Source organism: Ixodes scapularis, unplaced genomic scaffold (genome assembly GCF_016920785.2).
Source record: "Ixodes scapularis isolate PalLabHiFi unplaced genomic scaffold, ASM1692078v2 PGA_scaffold7__128_contigs__length_106722199, whole genome shotgun sequence".
Classification (NCBI taxonomy): Eukaryota; Metazoa; Arthropoda; class Arachnida; order Ixodida; family Ixodidae; genus Ixodes; species Ixodes scapularis.
In genome coordinates this window covers 52,189,592-52,208,813 of record NW_024609882.1, presented here as the reverse complement: position 1 = coordinate 52,208,813, position 19,222 = coordinate 52,189,592, and the positions used below count along the sequence as shown (strand labels likewise).

General features: G+C 42.5%; 1 protein-coding gene across 1 annotated transcript in view; it reads right to left on the bottom strand.

The window, feature by feature from the left end:
• Positions 1 to 19,222, bottom strand: part of LOC8026027 (zinc finger protein 658B) — a 107,870-nt gene that overhangs the window by 40,878 nt on the left and 47,770 nt on the right. Inside the window, exons 17-19 of the mRNA XM_040217771.3 lie at positions 18,610 to 18,632; positions 12,290 to 12,550; positions 3,255 to 3,432 (exon numbers count right to left, since the gene is read on the bottom strand). Of these exons, the coding sequence (XP_040073705.2) occupies positions 3,255 to 3,432; positions 12,290 to 12,550; positions 18,610 to 18,632 (462 nt within the window). The remainder of the gene's footprint in view (positions 1 to 3,254; positions 3,433 to 12,289; positions 12,551 to 18,609; positions 18,633 to 19,222) is intronic.

The window sequence follows — 19,222 nt, the reverse complement described above, 5'->3', positions numbered from 1 at the left end:
AATATACGCACACGTTCGGCAAAATGGTATAAATATTATGTTGGGAACTTTGAAATATATTCATCGTAATTATTTTATCAATTTTTTAATAACGGGCAAAAGAAACCGAGCAACGAACTCCAGAGACACCGGCGCCATCTTTGCCATCCTTGGTGCCCTGGTTGCCAGCACTCTTTTCTCACCACCACCACGTCCAGACATAAATTTAGAAAAACAAGTTTAGGATAAAAATAAATACCTTTAGAAATTTCTCATAACATGCATAATTGCTCAGAAACTTTTATTTCCGATAAAACTCATAAACACTATTTCAAAACATTTAAACTATAATATTTCGAAGGAATATTATATTATTACAGCGACAAGGTGAGTGGATGACATCGACATTGTCAAAATGACGGCAGCTAAATCGGTTGGCAAGATGGACTAACGACAGCGTGAGAAGTCCAGTTTGGAAGTGTTTCTGTAAACTTCCCTCTAAAAACGGCTAAGTTTTTGAACGCAAGTATTCAATATTCGATTGGAAAATATTCGACCAAAATCACTATTCGCTTCAAATTCGATTCAAACTCAAAATCCACTATTCGCACAACCCTAACAAAGTCTGTTGCTTGCAAAAGCACGATGAACACTGCCGATCTTAATAAAGTGTTAAGTTTGTTCCGTGAAAGCATGTTTCTAACACCGCTATGTTCTCTTTGTTAATAATAAAAAAAAGTCAACAAGAAAGTAGAAAAACCAACCAGGTGCAATGACAGAGCAAGCGAACGGGCGGAAAAAGCAACAAAGAGTGATGCTGGGGAAGCATGAAAGCCCACGATCGAACGCGTTGGCAAATACCTTGGCATCGAGCCAAGTTGGGCAACTTGTCCATCACAAGAAGCAGGCTCTTGTGAAACTTTCATGTTTGGTGCATACATGTGTACATCCGTGTGCGGCATGCTACCAATGCAGGTTGAGGTGGCGTTGCTGCGTGGCATGGACGGCACCAGGAACACAGAACTTGAAATGGGATACTCTACAAACATCTTCGTGCCGCGTTCAAGAAAATTTTTGTTTACCCATTGGATTTGTCTGAAACATTGAACAACCTTACCAACCGCAATCGCAATGTTCCGGGAGAAATAAGGTTCACGGAGACCTTACTTTGGTGCAGACGGACTAAATTTAGTGGAAAATTTTTCCCGCTAAATTTAGCAGGAAAAATTCCCCGCTAAATTTAGCGAAAAATTTTCCCCACTAAAGTTAGCGGGAAAAATCCCCGCTAAATATAGCGCAGGGGTGGAACTCATGAAATGTACTTCAGAGCAGCCATGGGAGCAGCTGAAATAGCTGTTTTGGAGCAGGTTGGGAGCAGCTAAAACTACATTCTGGAGCAGGTTAGGAGCAGCTCAGATCAGTTTTCATTGCACTTCAGCTTCTGTCTTAGACAAGCACGGGAGCAGTTTCAATTGTGCTTAGCAGCACAGATAAACATGAGTGGTTAGGGACCTAGGCAGATGGGATAACAGTGTAACAGATGCAAAAACTTTGAACTTTGTGGGCCTTGATATTTTCTGAGTGGCTTTCAGCTCCTCATAATGCAAACCAGCACTGCTTATCGCACAGCTCACACGTGCTCGACAGAGTGATTATATGTGCGAACCACGTGACGTGCGTAAGCAACGGACGTGCAGTTGAGCAGGGGATCAAGGCAATGAGTTTCGAGTTTCTCATATTGTGCAACTCAATATCGCAACAAAATTCGAGTTTATTCTATTGTGCAACTCAATATCGAAGCAGCAGACTATGATTAACGGAGTTATCGTATTCGAAGCGATGAGCAGGAGCAAGGTTAAAGTACGCCGAGCAGATCTACCGCTCGCGTGAGAGCTGCTGGCCGGCAAGGTTTCGGATCGGACCGCGTTTCAGTTCTATCAAATCACGATTTATCTCGCAGGAATGCGGTTCCAACTCCTAACAATGGAGTGCTAAAAGGAATCTTTTGCTCATTTGTTTTCAACTGACTGACGTCCGATCCCGGGCCGCAGAGCCTCAGGCAATCTCGACCTCACTCGGCCGACTTGCTTAACCGCTGATGGTTGAAGAGTAACCATCCAGTGGCAGGTGGCGTAGTGCTTGGAACCCGACCCCCGAGTTTTTTTCGCACACTTCCGACTAGGGATACACAGGGAGAGTAAAGAGAATAAAGGATTGCAAGACCGACCAAGATAAACACAATCATTGTTGCCAATCGAGTCGATAGAAACCGAAACCAAGACAAAATACAATTTTTCTGGCGCACGTTTTGCGATTTAGTGCATAATGGCGCGAGGTATTGGCTGTAGCGCAGTTTCCGAAACATGGCGCAGGATGGCGCAGACAAATGCGTTCGGTGCAAAATGGCGGAAATGGCGCAGCCATTCCACCCCTGATAGCGGGAAGTTTTCCCCGCTGAATTTAACAGGAAAATTTGCCCGCTAAATTTAGCGAGAAATTTTTCCCTAAATGGTAGGCGAGCAGGAGAGGAGGAGGGGAGGGTATGGATCAGGAGGAGGGGCATTGCCTCATCTCCATACCTTCCCGTCCTCCTCCATCTCAAGAGCTGTGCACTAATTCGGTGTTACAGGTAATTGTAAACATCTTTCTTTTTTTTTTAAATCAATATTTGCTTAGAAAGTGGGGTAGACGATGACTGGATATTACGGTAAATAGAAGTAACTCGTGACTGTAAGCATTTCTACCTCAAGAAAGAAGGAAGTTTTGCGCATTGTTCATATGCCGTGCGAAGTTCTTACAGGATTTGGTTGTCAGAGCAAGAAGCGATGCTTTTGGCGTTTGAAGCATGTACGTCCTGATAAGGTAGCCTATATCTAATCTAAAATGCAACTACATATATCTTAATTATCTACATAAAGGGAGAAATTAATAATGCTGCGTGAAAAGTTGAACTTTTTTTTACTATGGTTCTTGAGGAGAGAACGACCATAGTAACGCGTTGCATACGTCTGCTTTCCAGTCAGCCATGTTCACTCATATCCCACCATAGCTAACTAGCCGAATCGTTATGCTGGGGTCATCATCAACCCGAATGCTACAATCATTAGGAGTGGGCCGTCTTTCAGTGCTTAAAAGACAATAGCAAATCAAGACAAACATAGAGGTGGGTTATCTTTCGGGGCTGGGGTATCTCTCAGGATCTCACAGTGGTCGGATCGTGATCGTAGCCAGACCGCGATTATATCCGAATTGTGACTCCAGCGGATTGCAGGTACCTTTTGAGCGGAAGGTCGCCTGATGCTCGGCCAGACGCCGTGGCGTGGTGAAGCAGCGCAGACAGACTTGACACCGGCGGCCCTTGGCATCTGACAGGTGCGATTCTTGGTGGTGCTTAAGGAGTGCCTCGCTCTCGAAGAGACGCTTGCACTTGCTGCATTCGTGACCACTGCCGTCCTGCAAAACGTGACCAGTCAGAAACACGACCAAGAGTGGCGAGAAGCACGCTGACCGAAGAACGAGGGCAACTGGGAGCTCGAACTGGAGCTTGCACGGGGGCTCAGTCTCGAAATCTATCGAAAGAACTCGCTCAAAGGCTCAGCTCACAAAGTTCCAAAGCCCATAGAGGGTCAATCATGGGCATCCTGGTTGAGCACTTCTACACTTCCTCCAGTGTTTTTTCATACAGGTAAACTTTAGTATGACGCCCTTCCATAAAATATGTTACGGATCTGATTTACTCTTGTAGCTCGTAACACGCAACAACACCAACGGAGCGACGTCAGATGCCGGTAGGTCTTTCAACTTCGAGGTACGGTGCACGAAACTGTTGGTGCAAACATGGTCTAGGCAACAGTTTTGGCCTTACTACCAAAGGGTATTGTCAGGCATCAAATTTGACCCTCGAATCGGTCCACTAAGTGAGCACTTCTCACCATTGCGGTAGTTTTGATAACAGACTTTAGATTTTAGGAGAAAAACAAGAAAAATGGGCAATCATTCTTTCGAGCTGACAGTATTGCACAGCGTACAGAGCCCATGGAGCGAGATCGAGTAAATTTCTAAATGCGGACAGAGGGCTACCAGGAGCCAGGCACGTAAGACATTCTGCTGCATTAAAGGAGAGTTCTTCAAAAATTTCAATAGTCACTGATTTGCCTCAAAATTGGTTCAACACATTAATGGATGTATCTGAACTAGTCACCCAAATTGCAAATCACAGACATTTTTTTTTTTCAAAGTTGTTGAAGTTTTATTTTTGGTCTGAGAGGCCCTACCGGCCACACCGAAAACTTGATGTCAGACATTGGAATGGGGGGCAACGCAGGAGCATTACAGCTTATTTAGAACGAGTTACAAGAAGTTTGATGGTGTGAAATAAATGCTAATGTAAGTTCATGCCATGAAAAACGAAAAAATATGCAAAAAATATAATCTTCTAGGTTGCTTGCTCAACTTGCAAGTTATGCAGCGTGCGACGTCGCCCTACTAGAGAACGATGAAAAATTTGGACATTGGTTTTCGCATCACCCTCATTTGCCGTTTCCTTAATAGCCATCTCAAATTTAGAAATAATGAATAACGTGCCGGAAAGAGAGATGCTTGGGAATCCCGAAAGTGTGTTTAGTTTGGGTAGCTCACAAAAATTTCCCCCTTATTTTAATAAACAAAAATTAATTTTTTTTTTTATAGGCTACAAACAATATGTATTGGAAGTACTACATTCAGGAAATGCACATTTATATAGTTACGTCGCTTCAAAGTTTTATATCCGGGCTGTTTGCAAGCATGTTTCAAAAAGTTTTTCCTGTTTTTTCATAATTCATATTTTCATCACAACACAAAGTTTTGCCCATGGTATCTTTTGATCTAGAATTTGTATCTGGATACTTAATACCTCATAAACTGGAGTGTGCAATGAGACTAATATTGCTGAAAAATGTTAACTACAAAATTTTCTTATTGGCAACGACTTTAAGACTCAGTTCCAATTGCCAGCAAAAATATTTTAGTTTGCGATAACATAGTCTAGAACAATGCTAAAATTAGAAGCATGGTTTTGTTGCCCTCTCTACACTTTTAAAACATGCACTGGCATACTTTGTGCCACATTGTTTTTGAGGGGGCACTGTAAAAGGGTTGGGCAAAAACATTTGTGAAAAAGCCAAGGTTTTCTTTTTAACTATAACTAAGGGTGTGCAAATGTTCAGAATTTCGAATACAAATAGAATATTGTTTTTATTCGATAAGTGTTTGGTTTGAGAATCGTGCATTTGGAAATTTCCCAATTATTCGGATCCAAATATTCTGGCAAATAAATAATCTGCTTGCCACTTATGCCCTCAACATTCCGAAGTATCTCAGAAAGCTTATTCATTGAAATCTACACACGATGCATTCATAATTCATTCTGTGTCGGCTGTGTTGCCATTTTGAATAAAACTCTTATCCATTCCATGAGACAGCAACAGTTTCAGTTTCTTATTTTTATAGAGAAAGTTGCACACTACATTTTAACGATACACAGTATGTATTCTTTACATAAGAAAAATAGGCGAAACAATAAACTTGTCTCAACAATGTGTTCTCGAAATATTCATAAATGAGAAATTAGGGAAAAAGCTATAAGAATATTGAATCATCATACACAACTAACACCAGAAAAGATGGCTACCACTGCACTGTGCACTTTGTCTGGCAATCTGTACACCAGCTGCTTTAGTAACAGCCGGCACCGTCCTTGTTCAAACGTGTTCTGAGTATGGCCTCGCTCGCAGTTGATGAGCCACTGAGCAAGCAAGAAGCAAAAACCGGAAGAAATCTTCTCTGGCGGTACAACCCAAAACTCTCGCCGTCGAGAGCTCAGTGCAAGTTGCGCAAAAGTGTTCTTCAAACGCCGATGGGAACAACCACGATGCTCCAAAACCACCCGAAACAATGTTCTTTGTTGGCGGAAGAATAGAAAGAGGACGCTGCAGCCAGGCCGTCGGAGAGTCAACCTACACAACGATGTGGTTCGACGGAGGAAGCAGCCCTTGTCGCAAAAGACAAGGGTTGGCACCATTTCTTTTTACTGAGGGGGATCGGTGGCCGAGTGGTCTAGTGCACACCAGCTTGGAGCACGTGGAGCGAAAGCTCGCGCTGCAGAACCCAGGGATCCTGGGTTCGAGCCCCACCCCTGCCCGTTTCGATCTGGATGAGCATCGTACCGGCGTGCGGTCGTGTATCACTACTGCGTGATGCACGTTAAAGACCCCAGGCTAGCGGCTGTACCGCACTGGCTAAATTTCTCATCTACAGCTGGGAGACTCGTCGCCCCTGTGAGGCAGACCAAGTTCTAGGCTGTATAAACACACACACAACCCAATTTTCTTTTTACTGCACACATTATAAATACGTAAAGCTCGTTTTCTTTTTTTTTTCATATTCAAATTTGATTTGTATTAAAAAATTTCAATATTTGCGCATCCATAAGCATAACAGAAAGGGAAACAATGAGTTTATGTCTATGCTTAGCACAAATGTTTGTAGTACAGTAGAGTTTCAGTAATTCAAGCTCCAGGAAGCCACGAATTTTGTTTGAATTATCGGAAGTTTGAATTAGCGGATATTCGCCTAAATATGATGCAAGATAAAATTATGACTTGCTTATGAATGGCTACACATACAAAGCAGATTTCTAATGATTTCCTCCACATAGGCCGACTGATTATAAGCGAGTGGTTTCATTTGAAATCGAACACGCCTATCAAAATGGTAGGGTCGTGCGAAGATTCGAAATTTCGAATAGTAGTTCCGAATAATACATTATTCGATATTCGCTTCGAAAAGAACTGCACTATTCGCGTTTTTCGAAGTGTTGATTGCGGCTGGTTAGCCCCGTTGAATGGGCTTCTTACTAAGCGGAGACTAAGCGGAGCGGGGACTAAGCGCTGCGGAGACGCAAAACCCGTGGAAGTGAGCTCTCCGGGTGTTTCTTCTCTGCATTACGTCAATGCTCGGTAAGAAGCGCACTTAACGGGGTAACCCGCCGCGATGAACAATGATGTAATTGCGTGCTTGGAAGAAAAACATACATTCAAAGCGGGATGGCGCACCCGTGCCGACTGTATTTGAAAACAAATGGAAACTTTGTGAATGCGTATATCTCCATTGTAGTAAAAGTTTCAAAATTAAACTTTTATGGAAGAGTATACTATCGTAGGCAGAGATGCTTTCACAGCCTGCGTTCCCCATGCGCGATTCATTATTTGTTAACTCGAGATTAAAGAACTAATATTTTATATAGCAAGATATGTATATTCACTCAATTTGTATAGTTGGCCATATTTATAGGATTCATTTTATGTCAAATCCGTCATTTACTTGTCATCCCAAGACATCAGACCTTCTGAGGTCACAGCTCATAAATATAGATAGATTAAACTTAGCTTATAAATGAACAAGTGTAATAACCTTCACAGGTTTAGCTGGGTTTTTGTCTAAGCATTATGCAATAGTAGTGAATTGCGTGGAAAAACTATTCGATATTCGAATCGAAAATATTCGGCCAAAACCACTATTCGCTTCGAATTCGCTTCGAACTGAAAATCCACTATTCGCACAAGACTACAAAATGGGCCTTTTGGTTGTTTTTTTTTCTAATATATGTAATTGGCTTATTTCTGTAAAAAACAAAACCACTTTTCAAAATTTTTTAAAAAAATGTTTTGCTTCACAAAAAAAATATTAAATGGAGCAGGGTGAAAGTCTGTTTCTTACTCCATGATTTGCCTACCCAGTTCGGTACGCTGGTATGAATACAGAAAGCATACAAAACTTACAGTAATTTTTTGTGTGCTTGTATACCATGCCAACTATGTTTTAGTTAATAAAAAAATACTTCAGTATTTCTTTTTTACTGAGGTAAAAAATGCCAAACATAGCCTTTTTGGCAATTCAATGGCATATTCAGAGCCTTTTATCTCACGAGTTATTATATTTGTCGCTTACCAAATACTATGTGGGTGTAGTCTTCTACATGGGCTATCGACGGGCATAAGTTTAGTTTATTTTATTTTGACAAAATATTTTATTAAAAATCTGACGTATCGTAAAAAAAGAATTAATTTACTATCAAGACCGGTTATAACGAAGTCGATTAGAACGAAACAGTGGCTACAGCGAAGCGATGACGATTTCCCATTCGCTTTTGCACTTAGTTATAACCAAAGTTGGTTATAATGAAACAGCGGATATAGTAAAGTGATTTTCGATTCCCGTTGACTTCGCTACAACTGGTCTCGAGAGTACCAATATTTTGAATCCACTTCATCGAAAAAATTCATTTTTTATTTCGTTCAATTTTTTTATCAGTGCTGCTGATCATATTTATCATCGTTACAAAATTAAGAAAATTCAATATGTAGCCAAGCAAGAACGTTCTCAATCAAAATAAATTTACCCGCTGCATTTTAACAGAAAAATTTGCAGTATAATCTTAGCAGCGAAGCCGACCAGCGGAAACTGCGTTTGACCGCTCCGACAGCGTGGGTGCGATTTCGATCACTTCTAGAGAAGATTCAACAAAAAAAGCGGGAAATCGCATCAAGCCAATTGCAAGTTAATATGATCGACCGCAATAATAAAAAAAATTAAACAAAATATATATATTTTTTTTGTTAGTTTCATTTTGGTTAATTCGACTTTTCGTTTGATTCGATCGTGTTCAAAAGTCCCGGAGAGCGCCCATACATTCCAATGGAAAGAAAAGTTAGATAGTTTGAACTCGGGAAGGCTTCGCATCGGATAATTCGTCCCGAGCGAATGCGCGCGTTGCACAGCACCACAGCAGAAAAACTACCAACGTACGGCGAAACACGGGCCCTTTGCTGCAAAGCCGAACGTGCGCAAATATGCGCCTGCTCCTCTACGCCGGTGAAATGGACCGTAGAGAATGACACGAGCCAGCACAACCAGTCTGGCATGGAGTAGCGCGGAGAACATAGCACGTAGTCGGGCGCGGAGGCAGCGCACGCTCTAAAAGCGCTTTGGCTGCCCAGTGCCAAAGTCGGCTTGTAAAGCGTTGTTCACACTCTTGCGACCGACTAAGACTGAAAGAGACCAGACCGGTTTTTAAGCCTTTTGTGACTTCTTAGGACCGGATGCGATGCAGCGGAGCTGGTCCTAAGAGATCGCATGAGGCTTAAAAACAGGTCTGGTCTCTCTCGGTTGCAAGAGTGTGAACGGGCCTTAAAGCTTTCTGTATTCATGTCTTTTTTTTGTATTTCTTTTTGTGCGTGATTTTGCGGGGACGTGACGTTTAGCTACATTGCTCTCCCAAGCATGCTTTTTGACACCCGTTTTAAGCGCAGACGGCAGCAGACCACCCGTGAGTACTTTGGTTTAATTTTAACCGTTTTTCTGTCCTTTTTTTTAATTCTATCATTCAGATATTTCGACCAAATTTCAAGGTCCCGTTGAGGTTAAATTAATGAAAGTTTACTGTACAGTGGATTCAAAATATTGGTAAACCTAATTTTTGACGGTATCACCATTTTTTATAAAATATTCCGCAAAAATAAAATAACCTTACTTTATGCCCATCGATAACGCATATTTAGGACTACACCCGCATAGTTTTTGCTAAGCAACAAATATAATAACTCATGCGATACAAGGCTCTGAATATGCCGCCAGATTGTCAAAGAGACGATGTTTGGCCTTTTTTACCTCAGTAAAAAAGAATGCTAAAGGATTTTTCTTTGAACTAAAAATACCGCATAAACCGGAATATAGATCGAATTCATTTTTGAAAATGAATCTGGAAAAGTCGACCCTCATTTTATATAATGGTCATTAGAGGAAAAACAAAAATAATCTCGCAACACTGGGTGCTTGAAGCCACCCAGTGTTGCGAGTCTTGTTTTTCTTTGCAATCCTCTAGCGCTCGTCCACTTGTCACGATGGTCACGATTCACTTTCACTTGTGCTCCTTGTTTTTTTTACACCTACCGTTGCCGCTCCCGAAGGGATAATGAGCAAAAGTAGAAGACAATACACGGTAGCCTTCAAGAAGAAGGCAATCGTCTATGCAGAGATCCACGAAAATCTTGCAGTGCAGCGAAAGTTCGGTGTACCGGGAAATTGTATACACTACTGGCGAGGACAGAGACAGCAAGGCGAAGGAAACTTCATTTCCTGGAAGGACTGTGGTGTACCCTGAATTGGAAACAAAGGTGGCAAATTTTATTTGGGATCTGCGTGCCAGGTCACTACCTGTGACGTCGGAGTGCATCCATACGAAAGTCGTCAAGGTCGCTGGTGCCTCCGAGATCTCGAGGGCGCAAATCAAAGGGACGGCATCGTCCCTTTGAATTGCGTTAGTGAACTCGTTGTCAGACGATGGTTCTGAAGAATGAGTAGTAACGCTCGAGCACTTTCTGTTTCAATGCATGCAAAGCAATTAAATAAATGTGCCATGTTTTCTCGTCCTTCCGTATACTTGGCCAATTTTGTTATCAAGGCAAGGTTGCAGTTTCTTGCCATAAAATCTTTTTTTCACTTTTTGCAACTTGTAAATTAGGGAGTCGACCTATATTCCGGTTTGACCTATATTCCAGTTAATACGGTGGTCGGCATGGTATACAAGCACAAAAAGATTACTGTGAGTGTTGTATGCTTTCCGTATTCATACCAGCGTTCTGAACTGGGTAGAAAGCTCATGGAGTAAAAACAGATTTTCACCCTGCTCCACTTACTTTTTTTGTGCGAAGCGAAGAAGTTTTTTAAAAAATTTTGGAAAGTGGTTTTGTTCTTTACAAAATTAGAGCAATTACATAAATTTAAAAAAATAAAAAAAAATCGAAAGACCCACCTTGACAAGCGTGTTCAATTTCAAATGAAACCACCCAAGCAGGTTTGCCACACGTGGAACATTTGCGAAATATACGACGTAAGTTTATTTATCCCTCAAAAATGTTTTTTATCGTGGACCGCTTAGACAGCACGTGACAACTCAAAACTAAATTAAGTTTGTTCTTTGCCAAGAAGTAGTCTATAGTGGACTATTAAGCGGGGGACACTGAGTGATGAAGATGAGCACCGCACGGCAATCTTTGTAGCATCTTGCGCAGAGGCTGTGACGTGGACCTATGCCATGCCGCCACGTCACGGCGTCTGCGCAAGTTGCCGGGGAAATTTTTGCATGGAGTGTGTTTTCATAGCTCACGTGTGCCCATTTGAGCCCCGGTGAGTTTGCTTCTCACCGAGCACCGGTGCACTGTGGAGGAGCAACACCCGCGAATGTGATGTTCGCGGGTGTTGCCTCTCTGCAGTGCGCCGGTGCTCAGAAAGAAGCGCACTCAACGGGGCTGCGAGAACAAAAAGTATGAATTACATGAAAACATTGTTCGAATTAAGCAGCTTATGAATACCAGTGTTTGGTAAAGTACATCTAAAGAGTACTTGAAGAAAAGTAAAAGCAAATGCAAGGTTATGAGCTTCAAGGAAAGTAGTAAGTACACCGGCTGCAACATACTAGAAGTAAAGTACAGTAAAAAAATGTACTTTCAAAGTAAAGTACAAGTACTTTCTAACACAATCTTTCATGATGCCCTTTCATTCCCTTATACAGTGTCTTTTTAAAAACTAGTATGCAATGACCAAGGAGAAATTGGGGCTTCATCCTTTTTGCAAATGGCGGCAAATATTGGGTAAGGTCAAGTGATCGCAGAGGAGTTGTTTTACTCTCGCTAATAAACTATTTTAAGCAATGAACTTATAAGGCACTTATTTGTATCAGTCTTATAACCACCATTATCTCCCTCAGAAAAATGACCAGATGGCGTCTCGAAAGACAATAGCCTGTTTTCATATGACGAAATTTTTGTTAGAGGTTTACAAAGCATAATTTCATTATACAAAATTTAACAAGCCCAAATTCTGGGAATGTACTTTAAAGTTGGGAGATGTACTTTACTCGGATGTACCGGAAAAAAATACTTTAGGTGAAGTAAAAGTATGTATTCGGAGAAGACACTTCAAGTTATGTACAAGTTCATATTCAGAGAACATACTTCAAGTAAAAAAGAAGTTTTCTTCATTTACTTGAAGTAGTACTTTAAGTACAAAGTACTTAAAGTGCTTCCAAACACTGATGACTATGTTGAGAACACAGCAGTGCAACCAAAATTTTAAAATTTGTTTGAATTAACCGGTACTGTAGTAGAAAATATCAGAGTTTGAATTACAGCGGGCCTACTGTACGTGCAAAAATGTGATACAAGTTAGATCACAAATGACAAATAAAATGTTGGAGACCATGCCACCCCACCTGGTGCATGGTGACGTGCAGCGCGTGCGCCTTGGGGCAGACGAAGCTGCGCGTGCAGTGCGGGCAGTCCTGGCGCCCCTGGGCCGAGTGGCGCAGCCGCATGTGGCGCGTAAGCTCCGCCGGCAGCGAGAACTTCTGCTCGCACTGGCGGCACTGCAGCAGGCTCCCGTGGTTGCGCCGCATGTGGCCTTGCATGCTGCGCCGGTTGTAGGTCTCGTAGTCGCACTGCTGGCACCGCCGCTTCACCGCCACCAGCGATTTCTGCGTGGCCCCAGACGCTCCCATTGAGGACTCCAACACCGAATTGAAACGAGGGACCACTCAGGGCCCTTACGAGTATGATTCCGCACAGCAGAAATGTATTTCATTCAATCATTTATGTACCTTCAGGACCTATTTCCGGGTGTTACGCAGAAGATGGCATAAATACAATTAAAAAAAAAAAAAAAAAGAAAGACGTTTGAAATTCCTTGTGATGCCAAATTAGAGCACAGTTCTTAAGGAGGAGGGAAGGGTATGTCCCTCCTCCTCCGTACCCTCTCCTCCTCCTCCCTCTTTCGTGATGTCACTCGTGACCCTAGTGACGTCCCTCGTGAAGGCCTCACGAGTGAAGGTCATGACCTTCAAGAGTGTCCTTCGTGACGTCACTTGCGACCCTAGGACATCACATGTGACGTCACGTGTTACGTCATTATGGGAAACATCCCAAATGCAACGCGCGGCTACGAGTGACGTCACTTGTGACATCACGTGTGACGTCATTTGGGAAAACGTCCCATAATGCAACACGCGGTTACGCCGATGGTGATGGCGCCGAAGCTCTAGCCAGAAACAGGTGCCTAAGAGCTGCACTCTAAAAATCTGTGAAAACATAACGAAAACGATAACAACAAAGCACGCACGGGCGTACTATTGAGAAACGACTGAATTACAGTTCTTGTTACAATTTTAAATCTCATTACTAGGGTTTTTATCTAATTTTTATTTCCTTATTATTAGTACATTTTTAATATTTACTCTCTTCGAATCGCATGTTTTTTTTCCGGGTTCTTTTTTTTTTTATTTTTTTTTTCCGGGTTCTTTTTTTCTTTTCCGGGTCCTTTTTTTTTTTTCTTTTTTTTTTTTTCTTTAGTGATCTGGTGTTTTTTGGGTGTTCATTTCCGGTGTTGAGCTTGCATCGAAAGAAAAGGGACATGGGATCCCTCAACCTCCAGGGAAAAATGCGTGCGACCCAAATCCCTGTGCAAAGACACTGAGGCGACACGCGAAAAAGCTTGCTGCTGCAGAAGTACTACCTTCGTGAAGTTGGCAAACAGCAATGAGATGTCGTAGGCCGGGTACTTTCTGGTTGAACTGAAAAACACCGATAAATGACCCTGTTCGTATTTAAGACGTGCAACTCGACACGGACGAGGTGAAAGACAGGGCGAAATGGATGATGACCAACAACTAACTGGTTTCATTTTTCGAGGAGCCACGAAAAACATGCACGACCCTCTACTCAGGCTGGCGATGTGCCTCCGCAACGAATGATACGGTGCTTTCAGTAGTATGCTGCCCAGGCGTCGTCCCCAGATCTGAAATTTTGTCCCCGCCATCGAAAACATGTCTCTTTCATCCAGTCTCTCGCTTTGTTCATGTCCACCGGCGCTGTTTCAACATACCGTAAAATCCTGAGAAATGCCCCACCCCCGAAAGGTAACCCACAAACTATTTTGGCTTGATTTCCTGGTTTCTTTTGAACAGCGAAAGATAGCCTGCTCCTAATGATCGTAGTGTTGGGATCAATGATGACCTTGACATAAATGCGTCTCGTAGCTATGGCGAGATATAAACAAACATTGCTGACTTTGAAGTAGAGCCATCTTTGCTTCATGGCTCCTCGCAACGATAACATGTTTGGCAGGGACACTTATCTAAAAATACAATTTTTTCAACTTTTCTCGATCGCCTATCGAACGTTAACCCTCTCCTTATTTTCACCAAATTTTTTCTCGATTTTAGGAAGGCTAGTTTTAAGGATATTACAGTAAGTATGCACCAACTCGCCCAGCCATCCATTCTGTTAAAGCGGCCCTCAAGTGGATTCTGAGGTCATCAATTTATTGTTATGACTTAATCTATGGGGTCTAAGCATCCTAAAAAAACCTGGAATCACATTCAAGGGCGGCCGATTTCCCTATAGAAAATCCAATCAAAGATCATGCCGTGCACCCCTTTTTGCGCCGTGGTGCAGAACACCGTTGGCGCCACCGGACGGGAAGGCAGCAGGGAAGGGCACGTGACAGCCAATCACGGATGACGGCTACCAGGCGGACTGAATTTTCGAATATGTGCGCCTTCGTGAAATCAGTCGGCCGGGAAACCGTCTCTCGTGATTGGCTGTCGCGTGCCCTCCCCTGCTGCCTTGCCGTTCGGTGGTGTACCCTAGTTATTACTTTTTTTTTAGCTAACCGCATATTTTGTTAACTTTACTTTCATAGTAATTGGAAACAGGTATTCCAATATGCATTCCACCAGAAAAATATGTAGACATCAACACCATTTCTCGACGATAGAGTTATTAAGCACATTCCATGCCAAGCTATGCTTTACTTCATTCTGGGGGTATACACTCTGTGCGGGAACTATAGGGGGCGCTTTGAAAAACGGATGTAGTGCCACTAGCGGAGGAGCTGGTGTTCGACAGTGACAGGCATTCAGCTGCCTGCAGTGCCTTTCGTGTGCGAAGCTGTGATGGCGGAAGCGCGCACAGACGGAACTTCGGCTTTTTTGAGCCGATTCGTTGAGGGTGACGTCACACAAGGGCTGGGGCAGATCTAAGGTCATCTAGCTTCTTATATATCCCATGGTATATAAAAAGCTTCTTATATATCCCAGGAAATAAATTTTACATCTTCTATCAATCACATTGCATGCTGGCTTCCGACGAAACCTTCCCTGCTTCTAGCAGGTGCAACCACTGCACTTTTTCTTAAAATCGACTGTACATTGATATCCTCAAATTAATCTACCCGAAACTCATTGAGCTCAGGGTTAAGAATAAAAAAGGAAGATTTAAATCGGAATTTAAGCCACACCAATATCACTATGATCATTTTCCACGAGAACACCTATTTCCCAAAACTCTTTTCCCACAAAACTAACACAATAAATATGTTTTTATAATTGTTTGTCTGTAATTTGATGCCACCCATATCAATTTATTGTTTTTAATTAAAAAGCTTTCAGCCTTTCCACTCTGGTGAAGAAGGAAGACCAGTGAAGCTGTACTACGGTGGGAAAACCTCAAGGACGGCTTCCTGGACGACCTCAAGGACGACGCCTAGAGGACGACGTCTAGGACGACCTCAAGGATGACTTCTAGGACGACCTCAAGGACGACATCAAAGACAACGTCTAGGACGACATCAAGGATGATTTCTTGGACGACCTCAAGGAAGAGGATGTCTAGGACGACCTCAAGGACGACATCTAGGACGACTTTAAGGACGATGTCCAGGACGACCTCAGGGACGACTTCGAGGACGATGCCTAGGACAACGCCAGGGACGACATCTAGGATGACCTTAACAACGACTTCTAGGACGACCTCGAGGACGACGTCTAGGACAACCTCAAGGACTTCTAGAATGACCTCAAGGATGACGTCTAGGAAAACTTTAAGGATGTCTTTTAGGATGACCTCGAGGACGATGTCTAGGACAACGTCAAGGACTTCTATGACGACCTTGAGGATGACGTCTAGGACAACTTTAAGGATGACTTTTAAAATGACCTCGAGGACGATGTCTAGGACAACGTCAAGGACTTCTATGACGACCTTGAGGATGACGTCTAGGACAACTTTAAGGATGACTTTTAGGATGAGCTCGAGGCCAACCTCTCGGACGACGTCAAGGGCGACGTCTAGGATGGCCTCAAGGACGACTTTTATGATGAACTTGAGGACGACACCTGGAGAGATTCAGCCTTTCCACTCTGGTGAAAACCATAGTGGAAAGGCTGGAAAGTTTGCCACACTCTATGAGCAATGGTGGCAACCAGACAACCGCCAAGCCGCTTGTCTGGTTGCCACTGTTGCTCACAGATGGCGATAGATGTCCAGTATTGTGTCGACATTTATTTGGTGACAAAGACGAAACTGGGGAAGCGAGCCCTTAACAGCTCCGCTGTGAAAGGAAGCACATGGTAAATAAAAATATGTAGCACTTGAACATGAGCAAAATGGGGTGCTCTTCCGTGCTAATCAGAAAAAGGAGCTTTGTTTCTATCTTTTACTTCTTTCGTTAATTAAGAACATGGCATCTTCTGCACGCATATCAGAATGCAAAAGAAACAATAAAAGAACATATATGCGTGCACACACAGACAAACAGACCGACAAAGGGTGGGACTGAGAGAGACAGGCACATACAGATCTAATTGTACATAAAAGGTTGATCTTACATCGGTCAGTATAGTATAAACGTTTCGTCTTAGACGAGCTTGAATGCTTTTTCATGAAATTATGACAGGACCTTGCAAACTTTTTGTACCGTCCGAATCTTTTTTCATAAAGTACAGACTGCATGCCAGACTGGCCTCGAAATATCATCACGTATGATAGGGACGAAACGTCTTAGGAGGACATACTTCCAACGAAGTCAGCACTCCATACCCATGAGTATGGGCAAGTTTCTAATTGTAACTATGTTTATTTTCGCCAGTTAAGGAGCTAAGCAACTAATTTTAATTAATTATCCAGCTTATTGTGATGATAAGCTCCCTATATTCTGTCCCCCAGGTGGTATAACTCAGCTACGCAAACCAGATTGCTGTACCTTTCTGTACAAATTAATATCAAACAACCGGTACACATCAAGGACGGGACTGCTGTGTAAGAATTAAATTTTTCGTTCGAATCATCAAGGGCCGGAACCAAGCAGACGAGAAATTTGCTGCAACTTAAGCAAATTATTTTTTGCAGTTGTCGGTCCATTTACAGATGCTACAGGATTCTCAAACAACAGGTGAAGGCCTCCAAGACTTTCTCGAAGATCCAGTAGCCATGGCATTTCAGGAAAGATTGCATTTAGTCCGAATTTAATTGCAAATTAATTTGAAACAAAGAGAAAAATCCATAATGATCCAGTCTGGGGCACGGACAGGACAAACAAAAGAGAGCAATTTTAATACGCTCAACTGACCGTATTAAAACACCACATCGGGCTGTGAAATAATTGGAATTCGAGGGTTTTCGACGACTATCCAGAGGTCGGACCTCCCTAATGCCTCAAACAGTGGTTCTCAAATGGAGGCTTCCTGAACGCCTCCTTGGGGTCCCCGAGTTCTTAGGCCTCCAATCGAGCCGATCACTAAAACTTTTTTTATTGACGTTGGCTGCCCCACAAATGTAAACAGACGAAACCATGTGCACCAAGTGACTAGGGATGATTATTCTCTATTTATAAGATGCAAAGTTGGTTTACATGCTTTTAGTTACCTTCATTTACCGTTTTGTCAATGAAATCACTACATACTCCCCATCACTTCCGTCGATTCAAAAGGCTTCCCCAAAAACACAAGTGGTCGAAACCACTGGCTCCGAAAAATGGCAATTTAATATTCGAAGCATTTCGAGGCTTTTGGAAGAAACTTTGTGAAATACAGTGAGGTACCACTTGAACAAATTATTCAGAAGAACAAACTTTTGTCAAATTTTCCAGCAAAACACCATTGTGTCCAATGCTTTCAGTTGAGTGAACTTTCACTTATGTAAACTTTTTTTCCTGAGGTCCCTCTAAGTTTCTTACAGGGCCACTCCAGTCGAAAACGAAACCAAAATAAATGACTGGTACCACTTTAGCAGCACGAGACATGATCACAGTAGAAATATTATGTCGAAATGAAGCCGCATGCTCCGCTAAAGCTAATTTTAAAGATGCGACCAGCTGCTCTTTAGCGGACAGTGAGCGGGTTAGCTTTTAGCCAAGGAACACTGGCGCAGCACTCTGTGACATCACATCGCGGCTGTACGGCTGAAGATCAGTGTTGCCGTCCCTCTAGTAGACAGTTACGGTTCTGCCGTAGAAACCCAGAACCAAATTTTGAGCCATGATATTTAAAAAACTAACACAACATCGAAAAAAAAGTATTATACCTTGTATTTCAAAGACACTGCTTTAGCTGAGAACAGTCATAATCCCAAATTCAAAAATATTGACTGCAGTTGCCTTCTAAAGTGGCATTTCACTTATGCTATTTCACATACACCTACTACTGCTGATACAACCGGCATGCAAAACATAACCATATGCTGAAGAAAAAGTAGTTCTCACCTTTTCTTCTTCACTCAGCTCGTCTGAAAAATACAAAAAAACAAAACAATCAACAAAAACAAAAGGGCAGTACCCTGACCTTTAAATTGTAGGAAAAAACTGTTTTCTTGTATAGCAGACCTTAGGGGGCATTGCATTTAAGTGCACAAGAGATAGAGCGAAGCCAATGTTTCTCTGCGTTGTTCTTTTTCCTGGTTTGGCTAACTAGCGTTTAACATAAACACCTTACTCTGAAAAAGCATAGAACAGGAAAAAGTTAATGTTTAGACGCACTGGGTCTTGCATAAAGCTCGTCACAACGCCCACACTCTTTTGTTCTCCTCAACCAAGTGGCACCACCCCTAAAAAAGCAAACAGGGAAGGGTTTATCCCCAGGCAATATATAATCTGCTTATTCACGCTTACCAGATGTTGAACACTAGGGGACTGCAAACCTTGATGCCGGAGTTAAAAATTTAGTTGCAGAACACTGAAATGTCACATGGGAGCACCGGTTCATCACGACGAGATACTCTCGAGGCTACTCGCCCACTAAATTTAGCGAAGCAATGTCGCCGTCAAATACAGCGAGACATTTCCCCGCTAAATTTAGAGGGCAAATTTATCCGCTAAA